The sequence below is a fragment of the Eriocheir sinensis genome, chromosome 6 (assembly GCF_024679095.1).
Source record: "Eriocheir sinensis breed Jianghai 21 chromosome 6, ASM2467909v1, whole genome shotgun sequence".
In the NCBI taxonomy this organism is placed as follows: domain Eukaryota; kingdom Metazoa; phylum Arthropoda; class Malacostraca; order Decapoda; family Varunidae; genus Eriocheir; species Eriocheir sinensis.
In genome coordinates, this window is record NC_066514.1 from 1,974,690 (window position 1) to 2,002,257 (window position 27,568).

At 45.4% G+C, this 27,568-nt stretch overlaps 1 protein-coding gene and 1 long non-coding RNA gene across 12 annotated transcripts; one reads left to right on the forward strand and one right to left on the reverse strand.

Moving 5' to 3' along the window:
- Positions 1 to 27,288, forward strand: LOC126987704 (peritrophin-48-like). 10 transcript variants are annotated; one of them, XM_050844966.1, is made up of 3 exons: positions 1 to 150; positions 3,273 to 3,356; positions 9,865 to 12,036. In XM_050844966.1, the coding sequence occupies exons 1-3, from the start codon at positions 106 to 108 to the stop codon at positions 10,654 to 10,656; spliced, it is 921 nt and encodes a 306-aa protein (XP_050700923.1). In that variant the 5' UTR covers positions 1 to 105; the 3' UTR covers positions 10,657 to 12,036. The 10 variants fall into 10 exon arrangements, with proteins under 10 accessions (XP_050700923.1, XP_050700883.1, XP_050700874.1 ...); XM_050844926.1 differs by lacking the exon at positions 9,865 to 12,036 and adding an exon at positions 20,135 to 20,462 and having other exon boundaries at positions 2 to 150; positions 3,273 to 3,948; XM_050844917.1 differs by having other exon boundaries at positions 2 to 150; positions 3,273 to 3,948; positions 10,457 to 12,036.
- Positions 158 to 26,446, reverse strand: LOC126987738 (uncharacterized). Of its 2 annotated transcripts, none has more exons than XR_007741127.1 (4): positions 26,302 to 26,446; positions 9,599 to 9,718; positions 9,042 to 9,444; positions 158 to 261 (listed from the first exon to the last, which is right to left on the reverse strand). It is a non-coding gene; the product is annotated as an uncharacterized LOC126987738 (long non-coding RNA). The 2 variants fall into 2 exon arrangements; XR_007741128.1 differs by having other exon boundaries at positions 9,042 to 9,307; positions 9,445 to 9,718.
- Positions 27,289 to 27,568: the final 280 nt, after the last annotated feature.

Consider the following 27,568-nt stretch of genomic DNA (forward strand, 5'->3'; position numbering starts at 1 on the left):
GGTAGAGGGGGGTGGGGGGGAGTCAGAGCCCTTTTATAGGTGCTCACGCAAACACCCTGACCATTAGTGCAGAAACACACACGCAGCCTTCAAGACGCGAACATCATGGGTCCGCGAACACTCTCCTGCCTGCTGGTGATGGCATTCTTGGTGAGTCTGAGTGTGTCCGCCAGTCCTTTCATACTTCACCAGTTGATGTTGAGCACTTGATATCCTTTACCGGACCAACCCGCTCATTTCTGCATTCTTTCAAAATAAAACCTGGGACTCCATCCGGTCCTAATGCTTCCCTCTCCTCCAGCTCCTTCATTATTTTACACATCTCTTTAGTTGCCATGAATTTCTCTATTTGAACATTTATCTTGTTAAACCAATCTTCCTTTCCTCCTTCTATTTGTTTATATAATGGGACATATTTTTCGAGTCCTGTCTCACAAGCCTCTACGAAAACATTATATTTTTCCTGCACCTCTTAAGTTCCTTTTAATATTTCCCAGTCCAGTTTTTCATAATATTTCTTGAGATTTTATGTGTCTGCTTTTCTGCCGTTTCTCCTTTTTTCTTGGTGTGATTTGTCGTAATCATCGGTTTCCAAATCTATTATTAAATATTCGCTTTTTCCCATGGGACACACACACATATCTTAATTCATATAACAGGTGAACTTCCTTTGTCAGTACCAGGTTCAGTCTTGCCAGTCCGTCATCACTCCTGTACCTTGTGTTCTCAGTCACTCAATATATCATTAAGTTTTCCACAGTCAGTTTCAGAATTTTTCCACGGTCATTTTTTTTTTTTTTTACGTTGTGGCCTATTGCACCGGTAGGCTTCTTCCCGGTGGGGCCTGATGTTCGGCCCAGCCCGTTCTGGAGCAGGCGAGTGTTTATAGTGGCGCCATCTTGCACTGGCTCATGCTGCCCTCCCGGAGCTCATCTTTAATCCTAGAATCTAGAGTCCGGGTTGATAGGTGGTCTTCTGGACAGCATGTGGGTAGTTTTAAGCCACTCGGCGGCGGCTGAAAAATCCCAGCTTGGTGGCACCGGGCAGGGATTGAACTCGCGTCGTCCTGAACGCGGCGCCATCACGCTATCCATTCAGCCACCGCCTCCCCGACTTCCTCCACCTTCGAATGTTTCCCCAAGTGACAAGACTCTTATTTGCTTTAAGTAACGTACTGAAACACCGAATATCCTCAAGCATCGTTCTTCTTTGTTCCATGAGCTTGGTCTTGGTGGTACAGGTAACTCTCGATTTACGCGAGTATTGCGTTCTTGGAGAGGTCGCGTAAATCAAAAACAATGTAAATCAAACAAGAGGTAGGTTTATGTCGAAAAATAAATACCGTATTTTTCAGCGTATAGCGCACACCTTTTTCTCGAAAAAATGCCTGAAAGGTTAGCCCTGCGCCTTGTACGCCGAATGTACAAATTTTTAATGATTTTTTCTTCTTTGGGGTGTTTTTAAGGGTCTGTTTTTTTGTCTTATCCAATAACGGCAAACTTTCCTTTATCATTGTATATAATCCTTCATAGTCCGTAGCTGTCTTATAATATGTTACCACAGAATACAGGGTGATCTAATAACTACTATACAAAATTGAAATCGATGGAGGATTGCCCATGCCTTGCTGTTGTCCTGTTTTTCCGTCGGGCGCCATTTGTATGATCTTGATCTTGATGTCACAGGTGGCTTGATTGTATGACTAAGGAGCAGTACAAGCTACATAAAAAATCATATTGGAAAAAATATCCATGTGTTCATTATTAGTTATTAATATTAGTGAGAATAATGGGGTAAATATGATATCAGAAACTGTACATCATGAGTCTTGTACGAGGAGATATTTCGCGCAATACAGCAGGCCGCCATTTGCATTGTTTACAAATCACACAACCACACCCATACAACAAACAGCTGCATGGCGTGTCACCAGAAACGTGTGAATTGTGTCTTGCCTAGTTCTCTGTCATAACCTACGAGTGATGGTGGGAATAATATGCTTATTCACTTCATTCAGTGGAGAGAGAGAGAGAGAGAGAATATCCATATCACCGAGATATCCACTCAGGCACTCAGTCTCAGCCTCACTCGTGTGAGGAAGAAATGAGGGACACAATGAGTGGCTAGCTAGTATTGGTACCGGTACCGAGCAGTCTGGTACCGGTACTGTACCATATAGCTAGTACCGTTAGTACCGGTAACTGCCCACCCCTATTGTTGAGTAGCGTGGCAGCGTGGGTACTGTATTGTTGTTCAAGTGGCGCGCGAGAAGAACTGAGCTCTGCTGTGTGGCCGCAGCGCTATGAGAGTCCAGTTGCGTGAGACATCTGGTGGCCACTCCATAAAATATCGCGTATAAGTGGAAAAAACGTGTAAATAATTTTTTTTTTTTTTTTGGATTTTGGACCCCGCGTTATTTAAAAAACGCGTAAACCAAACTCGCGTAAATCGAGAGTTACCTGTACAAAGGTTGCTAACATCATACTTTCTCTGTTTTTATTCTTCAAGTTAACACATTATTTCCGTCTTTCCTTCTCCATAGATTACTGATTTCCCCAACAGCCCCTTCTCGCCATTATCATCACCCCTTCTGTGCTAAATTTCCATACAATATTATTTGAATTATTTGAATGAAACACAATAGTAGTACCTCACTCAGAACCCTTTTAAAGAAGCAAGGTTTTCCTCCACATCATGTCGAGGGGTTTGAACTTTAAATGCAGTTTGGAAAATCCTCCATTACGTAAGAACCAGCCAGTAACTCTAGGGTCGTATTTTAAAATATTTCGTCGCCCAAGAACACATATTTGACAAGGCTTTCGTAGGAGTTAAGGGCATTTCCAGGGATAGTTCTATAACCTTGGTGGTAGTTTGACCCTTCTTCTGTACCATGAACCTTAAGAAACACATTATTTCCAGGAGTAGTTTTATGACCCTGGTGGTAGTTTGACCCTTCCCAAGTACCATGAACCTTAAGAAACACTCATTATTTCCAAGAGTGGTAGTTTGACCCTTCTTCTGTACCATAAACCTTAAGAAACACATTATTTCCAGGAGTAGTTTTGTGACCCTGGTGGTAGTTTGACCCTTTCCAAGTACCATGAACCTTAAGAAACAATCATTATTTCCAAGAGTGGTAGTTTGACCCTTCCCCAGTACCATGAACCTTAAGAAACACTCATTGGAACCCAACTGACACTTTCTTTAACCTTTAGAAAGAGTTACTGTGAGGAGCGGAAGTGTCTTAAAAAACAACCTCTCTGTCCCACCAGGTGCCTGCCGTCTTCGCTCAAAGTACTTGCCTGGGCACGGACCCCTGCGTGGCAAACTGCAAGAACTGTTCCCCAAATGAAAAGGTTCCTGACCCCGAGGACTGCCGCGGTTACTACATGTGCATTGATGGTACGGAAGAAAACAATTACTACCCCTTACCCTTCGACTGTGATGACGGTGAAGTGTTCAATTTCACCGAACACGACTGTGTGAAGGGAGATTCCTGTGAGCCCTGCGGTACAACAACAGTGTCGGACTGTTCGTACGAGTGTCCCGCCGCAACAACTACGACTGCCCCGTTATTCGATGCCATTGAGACTGACCCTGTGAGCATCCCTTCCTTCTATGACTGCAACAGCTACTACACATGCGGCGATGATGGTCAGCCCGACGGATCCGGGACCTGTGAACCTGAAACTCCATTCTTCGACGGCGAGAAATGCCAGACTGATGAGACGAAGTGCTGCCATTGTCACGCGTACTGCCCAAAGGATGGCGACCCGGGTGTCATTGCCGACCCACTGGACTGCCGCGGGTACTACCTCTGCACTGGCGACGATGCGGGGGCGGTGCCAACCACTCACGGCAAATGTAATGACGGGGAGTATTTTGACACGATTTTGGGTAAATGCTCCGCCTCCATCCCTTGTATGACACAGTGCACGAATGTGATAGGTGCTGACGGCTGCATTGAGCCCTTCACCTGCCTGGAGATCGGGTACTTTGCCAGGTGTCCGTTGGCTAAGCAGTGCACCCCAGATTACTACCACTGCACAGAAGCTACCGGGGCGTACCAGGAGGCTCTGTCCTGTGGCAGCGGAACAGTCTTCCACCCTGACAGTCACAACTGCGTCCCCAGTGATAGATGTCCCTAGGAGAGAGAGAGAGAGAGAGAGAGAGAGAGAGAGAGAGAGAGGGAGAGAGAGAGAGAGAGAATAAAGGAAGAGGGGAAGAAATTAAAAGAAAGTAAGACAGAAAGGGCAACTGAAATGTATTGAAAAAAAAAGAAAAAAAAATAGTTAGCCAGAGTTGACCCGGTAGCAGCGGGGATCGTGTCTCTTAATGGTCCCTCCAAGCGAGAAAAATGAGAAAAAATCACCCCTCACACAAACCATTTCATAATACATATCAAAGCATTTGTGATCAGATTATGTATCATCTATTTTGGGGGGTTTATATCATGGCACAAATTTGGCCCGTCACTGCTACACGGTAAAGCCACAATGAAGACTCTGGTGCCTTAACCCGGTAGCAGCGACGGGCCAAATTTGTGGCTTTACCGTGTAGCAGCGACGGGCCAAATTTGTGGCTTTACCGTGTAGCAGCGACGGGCCAAATTTGTGGCTTGACCGTGTAGCAGCGACGGGCCAAATTTGTGCCATGATTCAAACCCCCCAAAATAGATGATACATAATCTGATCACAAATGCTTTGATATGTATTATGAAATGGTTTGTGTGAGGGGTGATTTTTTCTCATTTTTCTCGCTTGGAGGGACCATTAAGAAACATGATCCCTGCTTCTACCGGGTTAAATCATTGGCTAAGGTTATTTGACTGTTTTCATGTAACGGACTTTGAATGCTTTGAATTATTGTTATTAATCATCATTACAGTCACCCCTCAAATAGCACGGTTTTCAATAGTTCGGTTTTGGTTCTATGTGGATTTTCTAAGATTTTTTAGGATTTTAAAATTTCCCGACGAGCAGGAAGTATTAAAATCCTGAAAGATCTTGTACAACAATCTGTATAAAACCGTACTATTGAAAACTGTACTATTTAAGAGATGACTACAGCATTGCCAAAGTATCAAACTCAACGCTTTGTATTTTCTGAACAAACAAACATCAGTATATAGGAGTTTTAACGCTAACTTAAATTTTCCATCGTAATTTATATAAGTACGAGAGTTTGCGGCTCAAAAGTACAGACTATGTGGTGAGTACGATAATTTGGCAACAAGAGATGTGACTATACTCTATACTGGTTTTTATATTTCCTTGTTCGGCTCATAACACCGGTATTCTTTCCTGATGGGGTGCAGATGAGTGTTTTACAGCGGCGCCATTCTCGCTTGGCTCATGCTGCCCTGCTGAGCCCTACTTGGTACTCTGGGTTTTGCAAGAGTTTGGGCTGACACGAGGTCATTGGGACGATATAGTGATCTCAGCTTCTGGTCAGCTAAAGAATGTTTGCCTTGTTAATCATTCTACAGGAATAAATATAAAGTATATCATCCAATGTTATATTTCAATTTCACCCTTGTTGGTTGAGCAACAGACATTATTGGTTGAGCAACAGACAATTATTGGTTGAGCAACAGACAACAAAGAGTAGTGATTGACGGATTTAACTCAGAGTGGGCGCCTGTCACTAGTGGCGTCCCTCAGGGCTCGGTCCTTGGCCCAGTGCTCTTCATTATTTACATCAACGACGTGGATGTTGGACTCAATAACCGCATTAGTAAATTTGCAGACGACACAAAGATTGGTAACTCGGTTCTCACTGACGAAGACAGGCAAAGCCTCCAAGAGGATTTGCACAAAATTTCAGCATGGTCGGATAGATGGGAGATGCCCTTTAACGTAGACAAGTGCCAGGTCCTTCAAGTTGGAACGAGGAATAAGAAGTTCGAATACGAAATGCGCGGCGTTAAACTCAAAAGCGTTCAATGCGTCAAAGACTTGGGGGTCAAAATCGCGTCAAACCTCAAATTCTCACAGCAATGCATCGATGCAGCAAATAAAGCGAACAGAATGTTGGGCTTCATTAAAAGAAACTTTGTATTCAAGAATAAAGATGTAATACTCCCGCTCTACAACAGTTTAGTCAGACCCCACTTGGAATATGCGGTACAGTTTTGGTCTCCCACCATGCAAAGGATATTGCTAAATTAGAAGGTGTTCAGCGTCGGGCAACGAAAATGATCCCTTCCTTGCGCAACAAATCCTACGAAGAAAGGCTTTCTACCCTTAACATGTTCTCTCTTGAGAAACGTCGCCTCCGAGGAAAACTGATCGAATGTTTTAAAATACTTAATGGTTTCACGAATGTAGACAGATCAACATTGTTTATGATCGATGACACTTTGCGCACGAGGAACAATGGCGTAAAACTCAGATGTAGACAAGTAAATTCAGACTGCACCAAATTTTTCTTCACCAACGTTGTAGTGCGAGAATGGAATAAGCTTCCACCATCAGTGGTCCAGTGTAACACGATTGACTCCTTCAAAAATAAGCTCGACCGTCACTTCCTTCAACTTAATATCAACTAGAGTAGAAATGCAACGTTTTGGAGTCTTCTGATTAATGTAAAATCACTTAGGTTTAAGGACAGACCACCAAGTCTGGACCATGGGGTCTGTGTGGTCTGATTTTCTATGTAAATCTATGTAAATCTTGTGTGTTAACCCGTCCGCTGTGATTGGCACGGATTTGGCCTTCACTGGTAGCCTGGTAAACTTATATTCCCAAGTCTTTCTCTGCCTCTGTGGTGGATAGTGGAGTGTTTCCCATGTGGTATTGGTGTGCTGGATATCCCTTCACTGGTAGCCTGGTGAACTTATATTCCCAGGTCTTTTTCTGCCTCTGTGATGGATAGTGAAGTGTTTCCCATGTGGTATTGGTGTGCTGGATATCCCTTCACTGGTAGCCTGGTAACATACACTCCCAGGTCTTTCTCTGCCTCTGTGATGGATAGTGAAGTGTTTCCCATGTGGTATTGGTGTGCTGGATATCCCTTCACTGGTAGCCTGGTAACATACACTCCCAGGTCTTTCTCTGCCTCTGTGGTGGATAGTGGAGTGTTTCCCATGTGGTATTGGTGTGCTGGATATCCCTTCACTGGTAGCCTGGTAACATACACTCCCAGGTCTTTCTCTGCCTCTGTGGTGGATAGTGGAGTGTTTCCCATGTGGTATTGGTGTGCTGGATATCCTTCACTGGTAGCCTGGTAACATACACTCCCAGGTCTTTCTCTGCCTCTGTGGTGGATAGTGGAGTGTTTCCATGTGGTATTGGTGTGCTGGATATCCCTTCACTGGTAGCCTGGTAACATACACTCCCAGGTCTTTCGCTGCCTCTGTGGTGGATAGTGGAGTGTTTCCCATGTGGTATTAGTGTGCTGGATATCCCTTCACTGGTAGCCTGGTAACATACACTCCCAGGTCTTTCTCTGCCTCTGTGGTGGATAGTGGAGTGTTTCCCATGTGGTATTGGTGTGCTGGATATCCCTTCACTGGTAGCCTGGTAACATACACTCCCAGGTCTTTCTCTGCCTCTGTGGTGGATAGTGGAGTGTTTCCCATGTGGTATTGGTGTGCTGGATATCCCTCACACTGGTAGCCTGGTAACATACACTCCCAGTTCTTCTCTGTCTCTGTGGTGGATAGTGGAGTGTTTCCCATGTGGTATTGGTGTGCTGGATATCCCCTCCCAAGGTACATGACTTTATACTTTTCTTCACTGAATTGTAGCAGCCACTTTTTGATCCATTCCTGTAGCTTGGTGAGGTCTGACTGTAGGAAATCCACAGCCAAGGGGGTCATTACGATGGGAGGAAGGAACTCAGAGTACACAGAACAAAACTGAGGAAAGGGACTTGTCGGATAGACCTATAGAAGTACAGTTTTCCATAGAGGAGCGTGGGTACATGGAATGGACTTAGCAGAGACATTGTTGAGGCGGGCAATGTCCATACATATAATGAAGGAAAAGCTGGACAAATATAGATTGGGAGAAATACTCTTTCTCTCTCTCTGCCCCCCCTCATTGCTTGCCAGATGTTCCTGTTCCCAGCATTATCTCTGCCTTAGAGAGAGAGAGAGAGAGAGAGAGAGAGAGAGAGAGAGAGAGTATATGTGCGTAGTATCCAGGGTCTGTCTCCCAATCTATATTTGTCCATCTTTTCCTTCTTTATATTTATGGACACTGCACGCCTCAACAATGTCTCTCCTAAGGCCATATTCCTCATCACTGATCCACATATCCGGCCTTCAGTCCTTCCCTCATGCTCCATAATCCACTCTTCTTCCTGGTGTGTTCCATTCCAAATCCTCCTCCCTTCCACTCATCCCACAAACAGCTCAAAGGGAGACGGGCCCCACCCAGAAGCATGGCCCAGCCCTGGCGCAACGGAACACAGGCAGACGATGACTCAGCTGATTGGTGTGTGTGTGTGTGTGTGTGTGTGTGTGTGTGTGTGTGTGTGTGTGTGTGTGTGTATTTACCTAGTTGTGAAATACAGGAAATAACCGTGTGTGTGTGTGTGTGTGTGTGTGTGTGTGTGTATTTACCTAGTTGTGAAATACAGGAAATAACCGTGTGTGTGTGTGTGCGTGTGTGTGTGTGTGTGTGTGTGTGTGTGTGTGTGTATTTACCTAGTTGTGAAATACAGGAAATAACCGTGTGTGTGTGTGTGTGTGTGTGTGTGTGTGTGTGTGTGTGTGTGTGAAATCAACAGCTTCTAAGGCTTCTTATCTTATGTGCTGTTTGTCAAAGGTAGAGGGGGGTGGGGTGGGGGGGAGTCAGAGCCCTTTTATAGGTGCTCACGCAAACACCCTGACCATTAGTGCAGAAACACACACACAGCCTTCAAGACGTGAACATCATGGGTCTGCGAACACTCTCCTGCCTGCTGGTGATGGCATTCTTGGTGAGTCTGAGTGTGTGTCCGCCAGTCCTTTGATACTTCACCAGTTGATGTTAAGCACTTAATATCCTTTACCGGATCAACCCGCTCATTTCTGCATTCTTTCAAAATAAAACCTGGGACTTTAAATGCAGTTTGAAAAATCCTCCATTATGTAAGAACCAGCCAGTAACTCTAGGGTCGTATTTTAAAATATTTCGTCGCCCAAGAACACATATTTGGCAAGGCTTTCGTAGGAGTTAAGGGCATTTCCAGGGATAGTTCTATAACCTTGGTGGTAGTTTGACCCTTCTTCTGTACCATGAACCTTAAGAAACACATTATTTCCAGGAGTAGTTTTATGACCCTGGTGGTAGTTTGACCCTTCCCCAGTACCATGAACCTTAAGAAACACTCATTATTTCCAAGAGTGGTAGTTTGACCCTGGTGGTAGTTTGACCCTTCCCCAGTCCCATGAACCTTAAGAAACACTCATTATTTCCAAGAGTGGTAGTTTGACCCTTCCCCAGTACCATGAACCTTAAGAAACAATCATTATTTCCAGGAGTGGTAGTTTGACCCTGGTGGTAGTTTGACCCTTCCCCAGTACCATGAACCTTAAGAAACACTCTTTATTTCCAGGAGTGGTAGTTTGACCCTGGTGGTAGTTTGACCCTTCCCCAGTACCATGAACCTTAAGAAACACTCATTATTTCCAAGAGTGGTAGTTTGACCCTGGTGGTAGTTTGACCCTTCCCCAGTACCATGAACCTTAAGAAACACTCATTGGAACCCGACTGACACCTTCTTTAACCTTTAGAAAGAGTTACTGTGAGGAGCGGAAATGTCTTAAAAACAACCTCTCTGTCCCACCAGGTGCCTGCCGCCTTCGCTCAGAGTACTTGCCTGGGCACGGACCCCTGTAAGGCAGACTGCATAAGCTGTTCCCCAAATGAAAAGGTTCCTGACCCCGAGGACTGCCGCGGTTACTACATGTGCATTGATGGTACGGCTGAAGACAATTACTACCCCTTACCCTTCGACTGTGATGACGGTGAAGTGTTCAATTTCACCGAACGCGAGTGTGTGAAGGGAGATTCCTGTGAGCCCTGCGGTACAACAACAGTGTCGGACTGTTCGTACGAGTGTCCCGGCCCATTAACTACGATTGCCCTGTTATTCGATGCCATTGAGACTGACCCTGTGAGCATCCCTTCCTTCTATGACTGCAACAGCTACTACACATGCAGTGATGATGGTCAGCCCGACGGATCCGGGACCTGTGAACCTGAAACTCCATTCTTCGACGGCGAGAAATGCCAGACTGACGAGACGAAGTGCTGCCATTGTCACGCGTACTGCTCAAAGGAAGACGACCCGGGTGTCATTGCCGACCCACTGGACTGCCGCGGATACTACCTCTGCACTACCGTCGATGCGGGGACGGTGCCAACCACTCACGGCAAATGTAATGACGGAGAGTATTTTGACACGATTTTGGGTAAATGCTCCGCCTCCGCCCCTTGTATGACACAGTGCACGAATGTGATAGGTGCTGATGGCTGCATTGAGCCCTTCACCTGCCTGGAGATCGGGTACTTTGCCAGGTGTCCGTTGGCTAAGCAGTGCACCCCAGATTACTACCACTGCACAGAAGCTACCGGGGCGTACCAGGAGGCTCAGTCCTGTGGCAGCGGAACAGTCTTCCACCCTGACAGTCACAACTGCGTCACCAGTGATAGATGTCCCTAGGAGAGAGAGAGAGAGAGAGAGAGAGAGAGAATAAAGGAAGAGGGGAAGAAAATAAAAGAAAGTGAGAGAAAGGGCAACTGAAATATGTTAAAAAAAAAGAAAAAAAATAGTTAGCGAGAGTTGACCTGGTATCAGCGGGGACCATGTTTCTTAATGGTCCCTCCAAGCGAGAAAAATGAGAAAAAATCACCCCTCACACAAACCATTTCATAATATATATCAAAGCATTTGTGATCAGATTATGTATCATCTATTTTGGGGGTTTATATCATGGCACAAATTTGGCCCGCTACATGGCACAAATTTGGGTCGCTGCTACACGGTGAAGCCACAATGAAGACTCTGGTGCCTTAACCCGGTAGCAGCGACGGGCCAAATTTGTGGCTTCACCGTGTAGCAGCGACGGGCCAAATTTGTGGCTTTACCGTGTAGCAGCGACGGGCCAAATTTGTGGCTTTACCGTGTAGCAGCGACGGGCCAAATTTGTGGCTTGACCGTGTAGCAGCGACGGGCCAAATTTGTGCCATGATTCAAACCCCCCAAAATAGATGATACATAATCTGATCACAAATGCTTTGATATGTATTATGAAATGGTTTGTGTGAGGGGTGATTTTTTCTCATTTTTCTCGCTTAGAGGGACCATTAAGAAACATGATCCCTGCTGCTACCGGGTTAAATCATTGGCTAAGGTTATTTGACTGTTTTCATGTAACGGACTTTGAATGCTTTGAATTATTGTTATTAATCATCATTACAGTCACCCCTCAAATAGCACGGTTTTCAATAGTTCGGTTTTGTTTCTATGTGGATTTTCTAAGATTTTTTAGGATTTTAAAATTTCCCGACGAGCAGGAAGTATTAAAATCCTAAAAGATCTTCTACAACAATCTGTATAAAACCGAACTATTGAAAACTGTACTATTTAAGAGATGACTACAGCATTGCCAAAGTATCAAACTCAACGCATTGTATTTTCTGAACAAACAAACATATAGGAGTTTTAGCGCTAACTTAAATTTTCCATCGTAATTTATATAAGTACGAGAGTTTGTGGCTCAAAAGTACAGACTATGTGGTGAGTACGATAATTTGGCAACAAGAGATGTGACTATACTCTATACTGGTTTTTATATTTCCTTGTTCGGCTCATAACACCGGTATTCTTTCCTGATGGGGTGCAGATGAGTGTTTTACAGCGGCGCCATTCTCGCTTGGCTCGTGCTGCCCCGCTGAGCCCTACTTGGTACTCTGGGTTTTGCAAGAGTTTGGTCTGACACGAGGTCATTGGGACGATATAGTGATCTCAGCTTCTGGTCAGCTAAAGAATGTTTGCCTTGTTAATCATTCTACAGGAATAAATATAAAGTATATCATCCAATGTTATATTTCAATTTCACCCTTCTCTTGTGTGTTAACCCGTCCGCTGCGACTGGCATGGATTTGGCCTTCACTGGTAGCCTGGTGAACTTATATTCCCAAGTCTTTCTCTGCCTCTGTGATGGATAGTGGAGTGTTTCCCATGTGGTATTGGTGTGCTGGATATCCCTTCACTGGTAGCCTGGTAACATACACTCCCAGGTCTTTCTCTGCCTCTGTGGTGGATAGTGGAGTGTTTCCATGTGGTATTGGTGTGCTGGATATCCTTCATTGGTAGCCTGGTAACATACACTCCCAGGTCTTTCTCTGCCTCTGTGGTGGATAGTGGAGTGTTTCCCATGTGGTATTGGTGTGCTGGACATCCCTTCACTGGTAGCCTGGTAACATACACTCCCAGGTCTTTCTCTGCCTCTGTGTTGGATAGTGGAGTGTTTCCCATGTGGTATTGGTGTGCTGGATATCCCTTCACTGGTAGCCTGGTAACATACACTCCCAGGTCTTTTTCTGCCTCTGTGATGGATAGTGGAGTGTTTCCCATGTGGTATTGGTGTGCTGGATATCCCTTCACTGGTAGCCTGGTAACATACACTCCCAGGTCTTTCTCTGCCTCTGTGGTGGATAGTGGAGTGTTTCCCATGTGGTATTGGTGTGCTGGACATCCCTTCACTGGTAGCCTGGTAACATACACTCCCAGGTCTTTCTCTGCCTCTGTGGTGGATAGTGGAGTGTTTCCCATGTGGTATTGGTGTGCTGGATATCCCTTCACTGGTAGCCTGGTAACATACACTCCCAGGTCTTTCTCTGCCTCTGTGGTGGATAGTGGAGTGTTTCCCATGTGGTATTGGTGTGCTGGATATCCCTTCACTGGTAGCCTGGTAACATACACTCCCAGGTCTTTCTCTGCCTCTGTGGTGGATAGTGGAGTGTTTCCCATGTGGTATTGGTGTGCTGGATATCCCTTCACTGGTAGCCTGGTAACATACACTCCCAGGTCTTTCTCTGCCTCTGTGGTGGATAGTGGAGTGTTTCCCATGTGGTATTGGTGCTGGATATCCCTTCACTGGTAGCCTGGTAACATACACTCCCAGGTCTTTCTCTGCCTCTGTGGTGGATAGTGGAGTGTTTCCCATGTGGTATTGGTGTGCTGGATATCCCTTCACTGGTAGCCTGGTAACATACACTCCCAGGTCTTTCTCTGCCTCTGTGGTGGACAGTGGAGTGTTTCCCATGTGGTATTGGTGTGCTGGATATCCCTTCACTGGTAGCCTGGTAACATATAGTCCCAGGTCTTTCTCTGCCTCTGTGGTGGATAGTGGAGTGTTTCCCATGTGGTATTGGTGTGCTGGATATCCCTTCACTGGTAGCCTGGTAACATACACTCCCAGGTCTTTCTCTGCCTCTGTGGTGGATAGTGGAGTGTTTCCCATGTGGTATTGGTGTGCTGGATATCCCTTCACTGGTAGCCTGGTAACATACACTCCCAGGTCTTTCTCTGCCTCTGTGGTGGATAGTGGAGTGTTTCCCATGTGGTATTGGTGTGCTGGATATCCCCTCCCAAGGTACATGACTTTATACTTTTCTTCACTGAATTGTAGCAGCCACTTTTTGATCCATTCCTGTAGCTTGGTGAGGTCTGACTGTAGGAAATCCACAGCCAAGGGGTTCATTACGACGGGAGGAAGGAACTCAGAGTACACAGAACAAAACTGAGGAAAGGGACTTGTCGGATAGACCTATAGAAGTAGCTACAGTTTTCCATAGAGGAGCGTGGATACATGGAATGGACTTAGCAGAGACATTGTTGAGGCGGGCAATGTCCATACATATAATGAAGGAAAAGCTGGACAAATATAGATTGGGAGAAATACTCTATCTCTATCTCTGCCCCCCCTAATTGCTTGCCAGATGTTCCTGTTCCCAGCATTATCTCTGCCTGAGAGAGAGAGAGAGAGAGAGAGAGAGAGAGAGAGATTTACACAGACATAGAAAATCAGACCACACAGACCCCATGGTCCAGACTTGGTGGTCTGTCCTTAAACCTAAGTGATTTTACATTAATCAGAAGACTCCAAAACGTTGCATTTCTATTCTAGTTGATATTAAGTTGAAGGAAGTGACGGTCGAGCTTATTTTTGAAGGAGTCAATCGTGTTACACTGGACCACTGACGGTGGAAGCTTATTCCATTCTCGCACTACAACGTTAGTGAAGAAAAATTTGGTGCAGTCTGAATTTACTTGTCTACATCTGAGTTTTACGCCATTGTTCCACGTGCGCAAAGTGTCATCGATCATAAACAATGTTGATCTGTCTACATTCGTGAAACCATTAAGTATTTTAAAACATTCGATCAGTTTTCCTCGGAGGCGACGTTTCTCAAGAGAGAACATGTTAAGGGTAGAAAGCCTTTCTTCGTAGGATTTGTTGCGCAAGGAAGGGATCATTTTCGTTGCCCGACGCTGAACACCTTCTAATTTAGCAATATCCTTTGCATGGTGGGGAGACCAAAACTGTACCGCATATTCCAAGTGGGGTCTGACTAAACTGTTGTAGAGCGGGAGTATTACATCTTTATTCTTGAATACAAAGTTTCTTTTAATGAAGCCCAACATTCTGTTCGCTTTATTTGCTGCATCGATGCATTGCTGTGAGAATTTGAGGTTTGACGCGGTTTTGACCCCCAAGTCTTTGACGCATTGAACGCTTTTGAGTTTAACGCCGCGCATTTCGTAATCAAACTTCTTATTCCTCGTTCCAACTTGAAGGACCTGGCACTTGTCTACGTTAAAGGGCATCTCCCATCTATCCGACCAAGCTGAAATTTTGTGCAAATCCTCTTGGAGGCTTTGCCTGTCTTCGTCAGTGAGAACCGAGTTACCAATCTTTGTGTCGTCTGCAAATTTACTAATGCGGTTATTGAGTCCAATAATGCGGTTATTGAGTCCTAATGCGGTCATTGAGTCCTGATGCGGTTATTGAGTCCTAATGCGGTTATTGAGTCCAATAATGCGGTTATTGAGTCCAATAATGCGGTTATTGAGTCCTAATGCGGTTATTGAGTCCTGATGCGGTTATTGAGTCCAATAATGCGGTTATTGAGTCCTAATGCGGTTATTGAGTCCTAATGCGGTTATTGAGTCCTAATGCGGTTATTGAGTCCTAATGCGGTTATTGAGTCCTAATGCGGTTATTGAGTCCTAATGCGGTTATTGAGTCCTGATGCGGTTATTGAGTCCAATAATGCGGTTATTGAGTCCTAATGCGGTTATTGAGTCCTAATGCGGTTATTGAGTCCAATAATGCGGTTATTGAGTCCAATAATGCGGTTATTGAGTCCTAATGCGGTTATTGAGTCCTGATGCGGTTATTGAGTCCAATAATGCGGTTATTGAGTCCTAATGCGGTTATTGAGTCCTAATGCGGTTATTGAGTCCAATAATGCGGTTATTGAGTCCAATAATGCGGTTATTGAGTCCAATAATGCGGTTATTGAGTCCTAATGCGGTTATTGAGAGAGAGAGAGAGAGTATATGTGCGTAGTATCCAGGGTCTGTCTCCCAATCTATATTTGTCCATCTTTTCCTTCTTTATATTTATGGACACTGCACACCTCAACATTGTCTCTCCTAAGACCACATTCCTCATCACTGATCCACATATCCGGCCTTCAGTCCTTCCCTCATGCTCCACAATCCACTCTTCTTCCTGGTGTGTTCCATTCCAAATCCTCCTCCCTTCCACTCATCCCACAAACAGCTCAAAGGGAGACGGGCCCCACCCAGAAGCATGGCCCAGCCCTGGCGCAACGGAACACAGGCAGACGATGACTCAGCTGATTGGTGTGTGTGTGTGTGTGTGTGTGTGTGCGTGTGTGTATTTACCTAGTTGTGAAATACAGGAAATAACCGTGTGTGTGTGTGTGTGTGTGTGTGTGTGTGTGTGTGTGTGTGTGTGTGCATTTACCTAGTTGTGAAATACAGGAAATAACCGTGTGTGTGTGTGTGTGTGTGTGTGTGTGTGTGTGTGTGTGTGTGTGTGTATTTACCTAGTTGTGAAATACAGGAAATAACCGTGTGTGTGTGTGTGCGTGTGAAATCAACAGCTTCTAAGGCTTCTTATCTTATGTCCTGTTTGTCAAAGGCAGAGGGGGGTGGGGTGGGGGGGAGTCAGAGACCTTTTATAGCTACTCACGCAAACACCCTGACCATTAGTGCAGAAACACACACGCAGCCTTCAAGACGCGAACATCATGGGTCCGCGAACACTCTCCTGCCTGCTGGTGATGGCATTCTTGGTGAGTCTGAGTGTGTCCGCCAGTCCTTTGATACTTCACCAGTTGATGTTGAGCATTTAATATCCTTTACCGGACCAACCCGCTCATTTCTGCATTCTTTCAAAATAAAACCTGGGACTCCATCCGGTCCTGATGCTTCCCTCTCCTCCAGCTCCTTCATTATTTTACACATCTCTTTAGTTGCCATGAATTTCTCTATTTGAACATTTATCTTGTTAAACCAATCTTCCTTTCCTCCTTCTATTCTTTTATATAATGGGACATATTTTTCGAGTCCTGTCTCACAAGCCTCTACGAAAACATTATATTTTTCCTGCACCTCATTTGTTCCTTTTAATATTTCCCAGTCCAGTTTTTCATAACATTTCTTGAGATTTTATGTGTCTGCTTTTCTGCCGTTTCTCCTTTTTTCTTGGTGTGATTTGTCGTAATCATCGGTTTCCAAATCTATTATTAAATATTCGCTTTTTCCCATGGGACACACACACATATCTTAATTCATATAACAGGTGAACTTCCTTTGTCAGTACCAGGTTCAGTCTTGCCAGTCCGTCATCACTCCTGTACCTTGTGTTCTCAGTCACTCAATATATCATTAAGTTTTCCACAGTCAGTTTCAGAATTTTTCCACGGTCATTTTTTTTTTTTTTTACGTTGTGGCCTATTGCACCGGTAGGCTTCTTCCCGGTGGGGCCTGATGTTCGGCCCAGCCCGTTCTGGTGCAGGCGAGTGTTTATAGTGGCGCCATCTTGCACTGGCTCATGCTGCCCTCCCGGAGCTTATCTTTAATCCTAGAATCTAGAGTCCGGGTTGATAGGTGGTCTTCTGGACAGCATGTGGGTAGTTTTAAGCCACTCGGCGGCGGCTGAAAAATCCCAGCTTGGTGGCACCGGGCGGGGATTGAACTCGCGTCGTCCTGAACGCGGCGCCATCACGCTATCCATTCAGCCACCGCCTCCCCGACTTCCTCCACCTTCGAATGTTTCCCCAAGTGACAAGACTCTTATTTGCTTTAAGTAACGTACTGAAACACTGAATATCCTCAAGCATCGTTCTTCTTTGTTCCATGAGCTTGGTCTTGGTGGTACAGGTAACTCTCGATTTACGCGAGTATTGCGTTCTTGGAGAGGTCGCGTAAATCAAAAACAATGTAAATCAAACAAGAGGTAGGTTTATGTCGAAAAATAAATACCGTATTTTTCAGCGTATAGCGCACACCTTTTTCTCGAAAAAATGCCTGAAAGTTTAGCCCTGCGCCTTGTACGCCGAATGTACAAATTTTTAATGATTTTTTTCTTCTTTGGGGTGTTTTTAAGGGTCTGTTTTTTTGTCTTATCCAATAACGGCAAACTTTCCTTTATCATTGTATATAATCCTTCATAGTCCGTAGCTGTCTTATAATATGTTACCATAGAATACAGGGCGATCTAATAACTACTATACAAAATTGAAATCGATGGAGGATTGCCCATGCCTTGCTGTTATTCCGTTTTTCCGTCGGGCGCCATTTGTATGATCTTGATCTTGATGTCACAGGTGGCTTGATTGTATGACTAAGGAGCAGTACAAGCTACATAAAAAATCATATTGGAAAAAATATCCATGTGTTCATTATTAATTATTAATATTAGTGAGAATAATGGGGTAAATATGATATCAGAAACTGTACATCATGAGTCTTGTACGAGGAGATATTTCGCGCAATACAGCAGGCCGCCATTTGCATTGTTTACAAATCACACAACCACACCCATACAACAAACAGCTGCATGGCGCGTCACCAGAAACGTGCGAATTGTGTCTTGCCTAGTTCTCTGTCATAACCTACGAGTGATGGTGGGAATAATATGCTTATTCACTTCATTCAGTGGAGAGAGAGAGAGAGAGAGAGAGAGAGAGAGAGAGAGAGAGAGAGAGAGAGAGAGAGAGAGAGAGAGAATATCCATATCACCGAGATATCCACTCAAGCACTCAGTCTCAGCCTCACTCGTGTGAGGAAGAAATGAGGGACACAATGAGTGGCTAGCTAGTATTGGTACCGGTACCGAGCAGTCTGGTACCGGTACTGTACCATATAGCTAGTACCGTTAGTACCGGTAACTGCCCACCCCTATTGTTGAGTAGCGTGGCAGCGTGGGTACTGTATTGTTGTTCAAGTGGCGCGCGAGAAGAACTGAGCTCTGCTGTGTGGCCGCAGCGCTATGAGAGTCCAGTTGCGTGAGACATCTGGTGGCCACTCCATAAAATATCGCGTATAAGTGGAAAAAACGTGTAAATAATTTTTTTTTTTTTGGATTTTGGACCCCGCGTTATTTCAAAAACGCGTAAACCAAACTCGCGTAAATCGAGAGTTACCTGTACAAAGGTTGCTAACATCATACTTCCTCTGTTTTATTCTTCAAGTTAACACACATTATTTCCGCCTTTCCTTCTCCATAGATTACTGATTTCCCCAACAGCCCCTTCTCGCCATTATCATCACCTCTTCTGTGCTAAATTTCCATACAATATTATTTGAATTATTTTGAATGAAACACAATAGTAGTACCTCACTCAGAACCCTTTTAAAGAAGCAAGGTTTTCCTCCACATCATGTCGAGGGGTTTGAACTTTAAATGCAGTTTGGAAAATCCTCCATTACGTAAGAACCAGCCAGTAACTCTAGGGTCGTATTTTTAAATATTTCGTCGCCCAAGAACACATATTTGACAAGGCTTTCGTAGGAGTTAAGGGCATTTCCAGGGATAGTTCTATAACCTTGGTGGTAGTTTGACCCTTCTTCTGTACCATGAACCTTAAGAAACACACATTATTTCCAGGAGTAGTTTTATGACCCTGGTGGTAGTTTGACCCTTCCCCAGTACCATGAACCTTAAGAAACACACATTATTTCCAGGAGTAGTTTTATGACCCTGGTGGTAGTTTGACCCTTCCCCAGTACCATGAACCTTAAGAAACACTCATTATTTCCAAGAGTGGTAGTTTGACCCTGGTGGTAGTTTGACCCTTCCCCAGTACCATGAACCTTAAGAAACACTCATTGGAACCCGACTGACACTTTCTTTAACCTTTAGAAAGAGTTACTGTGAGGAGCGGAAGTGTCTTAAAAACAACCTCTCTGTCCCACCAGGTGCCTGCCGCCTTCGCTCAGAGTACTTGCGACGGCACGGACCCCTGCGAGGCAGACTGCAGGAACTGTTTAGCAAATGAAAAGGTTCCTGACCCCGAGGACTGCCGCGGTTACTACATGTGCATTGATGGTTCGGCTGTAGACAGTTACTACCCCTTACCCTTCGACTGTGATGACGGTGAAGTGTTTAATTTCACCGAACACGACTGTGTGAAGGGAGATTCCTGTGAGCCCTGCGGTACAACAACAGTGTCGGACTGTTCGTACGAGTGTCCCGCCGCAACAACTACGACTGCCCCGTTATTCGATGCCATTGAGACTGACCCTGTGAGCATCCCTTCCTTCTATGACTGCAACAGCTACTACACATGCGGCGATGATGGTCAGCCCGACGGATCCGGGACCTGTGAACCTGAAACTCCATTCTTCGACGGCGAGAAGTGCCAGACTGATGAGACGAAGTGCTGCCATTGTCACGCGTACTGCCCAAAGGATGGCGACCCGGGTGTCATTGCCGACCCACTGGACTGCCGCGGGTACTACCTCTGCACTACCGTCGATGCGGGGGCGGTGCCAACCACTCACGGCAAATGTAATGACGGGGAGTATTTTGACGCGATTTTGGGTAAATGCTCCGCCTCCGCCCCTTGTATGACACAGTGCACGAATGTGATAGGTGCTGATGGCTGCATTGAGCCCTTCACCTGCCTGGAGATCGGGTACTTTGCCAGGTGTCCGTTGGCTAAGCAGTGCACCCCAGATTACTACCACTGCACAGAAGCTACCGGGGCGTACCAGGAGGCTCAGTCCTGTGGCAGCGGAACAGTCTTCCACCCTGACAGTCACAACTGCGTCCCCAGTGATAGATGTCCCTAGGAGAGAGAGAGAGGGAGAGAGAGAGAGAGAGGGAGAGAGAGAAGAAAATAAAAGAAAGTAAGACAGAAAGGGCAACTGAAATGTATTAAAAAAAAAGAAAAAAAAATAGTTAGCCAGAGTTGACCCGGTAGCAGCGGGGACCATGTTTCTTAATGGTCCCTCCAAGCGAGAAAAATGAGAAAAAATCACCCCTCACACAAACCATTTCATAATACATATCAAAGCATTTGTGATCAGATTATGTATCATCTATTTTGGGGGGTTTATATCATGGCACAAATTTGCCCCGTCGCTGCTACACGTTGAAGCCACAATGAAGACTCTGGTGCCTTAACCCGGTAGCAGCGACGGGCCAAATTTGTGGCTTTACCGTGTAGCAGCGATGGGCCAAATTTGTGGCTTTACCGTGTAGCAGCGATGGGCCAAATTTGTGGCTTTACCGTGTAGCAGCAACGGGCCAAATTTGTGGCTTTACCGTGTAGCAGCGACGGGCCAAATTTGTGGCTTTACCGTGTAGCAGCGACGGGCCAAATTTGTGCCATGATATAAACCCCCAAAATAGATGATACATAATCTGATCACAAATGCTTTGATATGTATTATGAAATGGTTTGTGTGAGGGGTGATTTTTTCTCATTTTTCTCGCTTGGAGGGACCATTAAGAAACATGATCCCCGCTGCTACCAGGTTAAATCATTGGCTAAGGTTATTTGACTGTTTTCATGTAACGGACTTTGAATGCTTTGAATTATTGTTATTAATCATCATTACAGTCACCCCTCAAATAGCACGGTTTTCAATAGTTCGGTTTTGTTTCTATGTGGATTTTCTAAGATTTTTTAGGATTTTAAAATTTCCCGACGAGCAGGAAGTATTAAAATCCTGAAAGATCTTGTACAACAATCTGTATAAAACCGTACTATTGAAAACTGTACTATTTAAGAGATGACTACAGCATTGCCAAAGTAACAAACTCAACGCATTGTATTTTCTGAACAAACAAACATCAGTAAATAGGAGTTTTAACGCTAACTTAAATTTTCCATCCTAATTTATATAAGTACGAGAGTTTGCGGCTCAAAAGTACAGACTATGTGGTGAGTACGATAATTTGGCAACAAGACATGTGACTATACTCTATACTGGTTTTTATATTTCCTTGTTCGGCTCATAACACCGGTATTCTTTCCTGATGGGGTGCAGATGAGTGTTTTACAGCGGCGCCAATCTCGCTTGGCTCATGCTGCCCCGCTGAGCCCTACTTGGTACTCTGGGTTTTGCAAGAGTTTGGTCTGACACGAGGTCATTGGGACGATATAGTGATCTCAGCTTCTGGTCAGCTAAAGAATGTTTGCCTTGTTAATCATTCTACAGTAATAAATATAAAGTATATCATCCAATGTTATATTTCAATGTCACCCTTCTCTTGTGTGTTAACCCGTCCGCTGCGACTGGCATGGATTTGGCCTTCACTGGTAGCCTGGTGAACTTATATTCCCAGGTCTTTCTCTGCCTCTGTGATGGATAGTGGAGTGTTTCCCATGTGGTATTGGTGTGCTGGATATCCCTTCACTGGTAGCCTGGTAACATACACTCCCAGGTCTTTCTCTGCCTCTGTGGTGAATAGTGGAGTGATTTCCATGTGGTATTGGTGTGCTGGATATCCCTTCACTGGTAGCCTGGTAAACTTATATTCCCAGGTCTTTCTCTGCCTCTGTGATGGATAGTGGAGTGTTTCCCATGTGGTATTGGTGTGCTGGATATCCCTTCACTGGTAGCCTGGTAACATACACTCCCAGGTCTTTCTCTGCCTCTGTGGTGGATAGTGGAGTGTTTCCCATGTGGTATTGGTGTGCTGGATATCCCTTCACTGGTAGCCTGGTAACATACACTCCCAGGTCTTTCTCTGCCTCTGTGGTGGATAGTGGAGTGTTTCCCATGTGGTATTGGTGTGCTGGATATCCCTTCACTGGTAGCCTGGTAACATACACTCCCAGGTCTTTCTCTGCCTCTGTGATGGATAGTGGAGTGTTTCCCATGTGGTATTGGTGTGCTGGATATCCCTTCACTGGTAGCCTGGTTACATACACTCCCAGGTCTTTCTCTGCCTCTGTGATGGATAGTGGAGTGTTTCCCATGTGGTATTGGTGTGCTGGATATCCCTTCACTGGTAGCCTGGTGAACTTATATTCCCAAGTCTTTCTCTGCCTCTGTGGTGGATAGTGGAGTGTTTCCCATGTGGTATTGGTGTGCTGGATATCCCTTCACTGGTAGCCTGGTAACATACACTCCCAGGTCTTTCTCTGCCTCTGTGGTGGATAGTGGAGTGTTTCCCATGTGGTATTGGTGTGCTGGATATCCCTTCACTGGTAGCCTGGTAACATACACTCCCAGGTCTTTCTCTGCCTCTGTGGTGGATAGTGGAGTGTTTCCCATGTGGTATTGGTGTGCTGGACATCCCTTCACTGGTAGCCTGGTAACATACACTCCCATGTCTTTCTCTGCCTCTGTGGTGGATAGTGGAGTGTTTCCCATGTGGTATTGGTGTGCTGGATATCCCTTCACTGGTAGCCTGGTAACATACACTCCCAGGTCTTTCTCTGCCTCTGTGATGGATAGTGGAGTGTTTCCCATGTGGTATTGGTGTGCTGGATATCCCTTCACTGGTAGCCTGGTAACATACACTCCCAGGTCTTTCTCTGCCTCTGTGGTGGATAGTGGAGTGTTTCCCATGTGGTATTGGTGTGCTGGATATCCCTTCACTGGTAGCCTGGTAACATACACTCCCAGGTCTTTCGCTGCCTCTGTGGTGGATAGTGGAGTGTTTCCCATGTGGTATTGGTGTGCTGGATATCCCTTCACTGGTAGCCTGGTAACATACACTCCCAGGTCTTTCTCTGCCTCTGTGGTGGATAGTGGAGTGTTTCCCATGTGGTATTGGTGTGCTGGATATCCCCTCCCAAGGTACATGACTTTATACTTTTCTTCACTGAATTGTAGCAGCCACTTTTTGATCCATTCCTGTAGCTTGGTGAGGTCTGACTGTAGGAAATCCACAGCCAAGGGGGTCATTACGACGGGAGGAAGGAACTCAGAGTACACAGAACAAAACTGAGGAAAGGGACTTGTCGGATAGACCTATAGAAGTACAGTTTTCCATAGAGGAGCGTGGATACATGGAATGGACTTAGCAGAGACATTGTTGAGGCGGGCAATGTCCATACATATAATGAAGGAAAAGCTGGACAAATATAGATTGGGAGAAATACTCTATCCCTATCTCTGCCCCCCCTCATTGCTTGCCAGATGTTCCTGTTCCCAGCATTATCTCTGCCTTAGAGAGAGAGAGAGAGAGAGAGAGAGAGAGAGAGAGAGAGAGAGAGAGAGAGTATATGTGCGTAGTATACAGGGCCTGTCTCCCAATCTATATTTGTCCAGCTTTTCCTTCTTTATACAGGTAACTCTCGATTTACGCGAGTTTGGTTTACGCGTTTTTGAAATAACGCGGGGTCCAAAATAAAAAAAATAAAAAAAATTTTACACGTTTTTTCCACTTATACGCGATATTTTATGGAGTGGCCACCAGATGTCTCACGCAACTGGACTCTCATAGCGCTGCGGCCACACAGCAGAGCTCAGTTCTCCCCGCGCGCCACTTGAACAACAATACAGTACCCACGCTGCCACGCTACTCAACAATAAGGGTGGGCAGTTACCGGTACTAACGGTACTAGCTATATGGTACAATACCGGTACCAGACTGCTCGGTACCGGTACCAATACTAGCTAGCCACTCATGGTGTCCCTCATTTCTTCCTCACACGAGTGAGGCTGAGACTGAGTGCCTGAGTGGATATCTCGGTGATATGGATATTCTCTCTCTCTCTCTCTCTCTCTCTCTCTCTCTCTCTCTCTCTCTCTCTCTCTCTCTCTCTCCACTGAATGAAGTGAATAAGCATATTATTCCCACCATCACTCGTAGGTTATGACAGAGAACTAGGCAAGACACAATTCACACGTTTCTGGTGACACGCGCCATGCAGCTGTTTGTTGTATGGGTGTGGTTGTGTGGTTTGTAAACAATGCAAATGGCGGCCTGCTGTATTGCGCGAAATATCTCCTCGTACAAGACTCATGATGTACAGTTTCTGATATCATATTTACCCCATTATTCTCACTAATATTAATAATTAATAATGAACACATGGATATTTTTTTCCAATATGATTTTTTATGTAGCTTGTACTGCTCCTTAGTCATACAATCAAGCCACCTGTGACATCAAGATCAAGATCATACAAATGGCGCCCGACGGAAAAACGGGATAACAGCGAGGCATGGGCAATCCTCCACCGATTTCAATTTTGTATAGTAGTTATTAGATCACCCTGTATTCTATGGTAACATATTATAAGACAGCTACGGACTATGAAGGATTATATACAATGATAAAGGAAAGTTTGCCGTTGTTATTGGATAAGACAAAAAACAGACCCTTAAAAACACCCCAAAGAAGAAAAAAATCATTAAAAATTTGTACATTCGGCGTACAAGGCGCAGGGCTAAACTTTCAGGCATTTTTTCGAGAAAAAGGTGTGCGCTATACTCTGAAAAATACGGTATTTATTTTTCGACATAAACATACCTCTTGTTTGATTTACATTGTTTTTGATTTACGCGACCTCTCCAAGAACGCAATACTCGCGTAAATCGAGAGTTACCTGTATTTATGGACACTGCACGTCTCAACATTGTCTCTCCTAAGGCCACATTTCTCGTCACTGATCCACATATTCGGCCTTCATTCCTTCCCTCATGCTCCATGATCCACTCTTCTTCCTGGTGTGTTCCATTCCAAATCCTCCTCCCTTCCACTCATCCCACAAACAGCTCAAAGGGAGACGGGCCTCACCCAGAAGCATGGCCCAGCCTTGGCGCAACGGAACACAGGCAGACGATGACTCAGCTGATTGGTGTGTGTGTGTGTGTGTGTGTGTGTGTGTGTGTGTGTGTGTGCATTTACCTAGTTGTGAAATACAGGAAATAACCGTGTGTGTGTGTGTGTGTGTGTGTGTGTGTGTGTGTATTTACCTAGTTGTGAAATACAGGAAATAACCGTGTGTGTGTGTGTGTGTGTGTGTGTGTGAAATCAACAGCTTCTAAGGCTTCTTATCTTATGTGCTGTTTGTCAAAGGCAGAGGGGGGTGGGGTGGAGGGGAGTCAGAGCCCTTTTAAAGGTGCTCACGCAAACACCCTGACCATTAGTGCAGAAACACACACACAGCCTTCAAGACGCGAACATCATGGGTCTGCGAACACTCTCCTGCCTGCTGGTGATGGCATTCTTGGTGAGTGTGAGTGTGTGTCCGCCAGTCCTTTCATACTTCACCAGTTGATGTTGAGGACTTAATATCCTTTACCGGACCAACCCGCTCATTTCTGCATTCTTTCAAAATAAAACCTGGGACTTTAAATGCAGTTTGAAAAATCCTCCATTACGTAAGAACCAGCCAGTAACTCTAGGGTCGTATTTTAAAATATTTCGTCGCCCAAGTACACATATTTGGCAAGGCTTTCGTAGGAGTTAAGGGCATTTCCAGGGATAGTTCTATAACCTTGGTGGTAGTTTGACCCTTCTTCTGTACCATGAACCTTAAGAAACACATTATTTCCAGGAGTAGTTTTGTGACCCTGGTGGTAGTTTGACCCTTTCCAAGTACCATGAACCTTAAGAAACAATCATCATTTCCAAGAGTGGTAGTTTGACCCTTCCCCAGTACCATGAACCTTAAGAAACACTCTTTATTTCCAAGAGTGGTAGTTTGACCCTGGTGGTAGTTTGACCCTTCCCCAGTACCATGAACCTTAAGAAACACTCTTTATTTCCAAGAGTGGTAGTTTGACCCTTCCCCAGTACCATGAACCTTAAGAAACACTCATTGGAACCCGACTGACACTTTCTTTAACCTTTAGAAAGAGTTACTGTGAGGAGCGGAAGTGTCTTAAAAACAACCTCTCTGTCCCACCAGGTGCCTGCCGCCTTCGCTCAGAGTACTTGCCTGGGCACGGACCCCTGCGAGGCAAACTGCCTGAACTGTTCCCCAAATGAAAAGGTTCCTGACCCCGAGGACTGCCGCGGTTACTACATGTGCATTGATGGTACGGAAGAAAACAATTACTACCCCTTACCCTTCGACTGTGATGACGGTGAAGTGTTCAATTTCACCGTACGCGAGTGTGTGAAGGGAGATTCCTGTGAGCCCTGCGGTACAACAACAGTGTCGGACTGTTCGTACGAGTGTCCCGGCCCATTAACTACGATTGCCCTGTTATTCGATGCCATTGAGACTGACCCTGTGAGCATCCCTTCCTTCTATGACTGCAACAGCTACTACACATGCGGCGATGATGGTCAGCCTGACGGATCCGGGACCTGTGAACCTGAAACTCCATTCTTCGACGGCGAGAAATGCCAGACTGATGAGACGAAGTGCTGCCATTGTCACGCGTACTGCCCAAAGGATGGCGACCCGGGTGTCATTGCCGACCCACTGGACTGCCGCGGGTACTACCTCTGCACTACCGACGATGCGGGGAAGGTGCCAACCACTCACGGCAAATGTAATGACGGAGAGTATTTTGACGCGATTTTGGGTAAATGCTCCGCCTCCGCCCCTTGTATGACACAGTGCACGAATGTGATAGGTGCTGATGGCTGCATTGAGCCCTTCACCTGCCTGGAGATCGGGTACTTTGCCAGGTGTCCGTTGGCTAAGCAGTGCACCCCAGATTACTACCACTGCACAGAAGCTACCGGGGCGTACCAGGAGGCTCAGTCCTGTGGCAGCGGAACAGTCTTCCACCCTGACAGTCACAACTGCGTCACCAGTGATAGATGTCCCTAGGAGAGAGAGAGAGAGGGAGAGAGAGAGAGAGGGAGAGAGAGAGAGAGAATAAAGCAAGAGGAGAAGAAAATAAAAGAAAGTAAGACAGAAAGGGCAACTGAAATGTATTAAAAAAAAAGAAAAAAAAATAGTTAGCCAGAGTTGACCTGGTAGCAGCGGGGACCATGTTTCTTAATGGTCCCTCCAAGCGAGAAAAATGAGAAAAAATCACCCCTCACACAAACCATTTCATCATACATATCAAAGCATTTGTGATCAGATTATGCATCATCTATTTTGGGGGTTTATATCATGGCACAAATTTGGCCCGTCGCTGCTACACGGTGAAG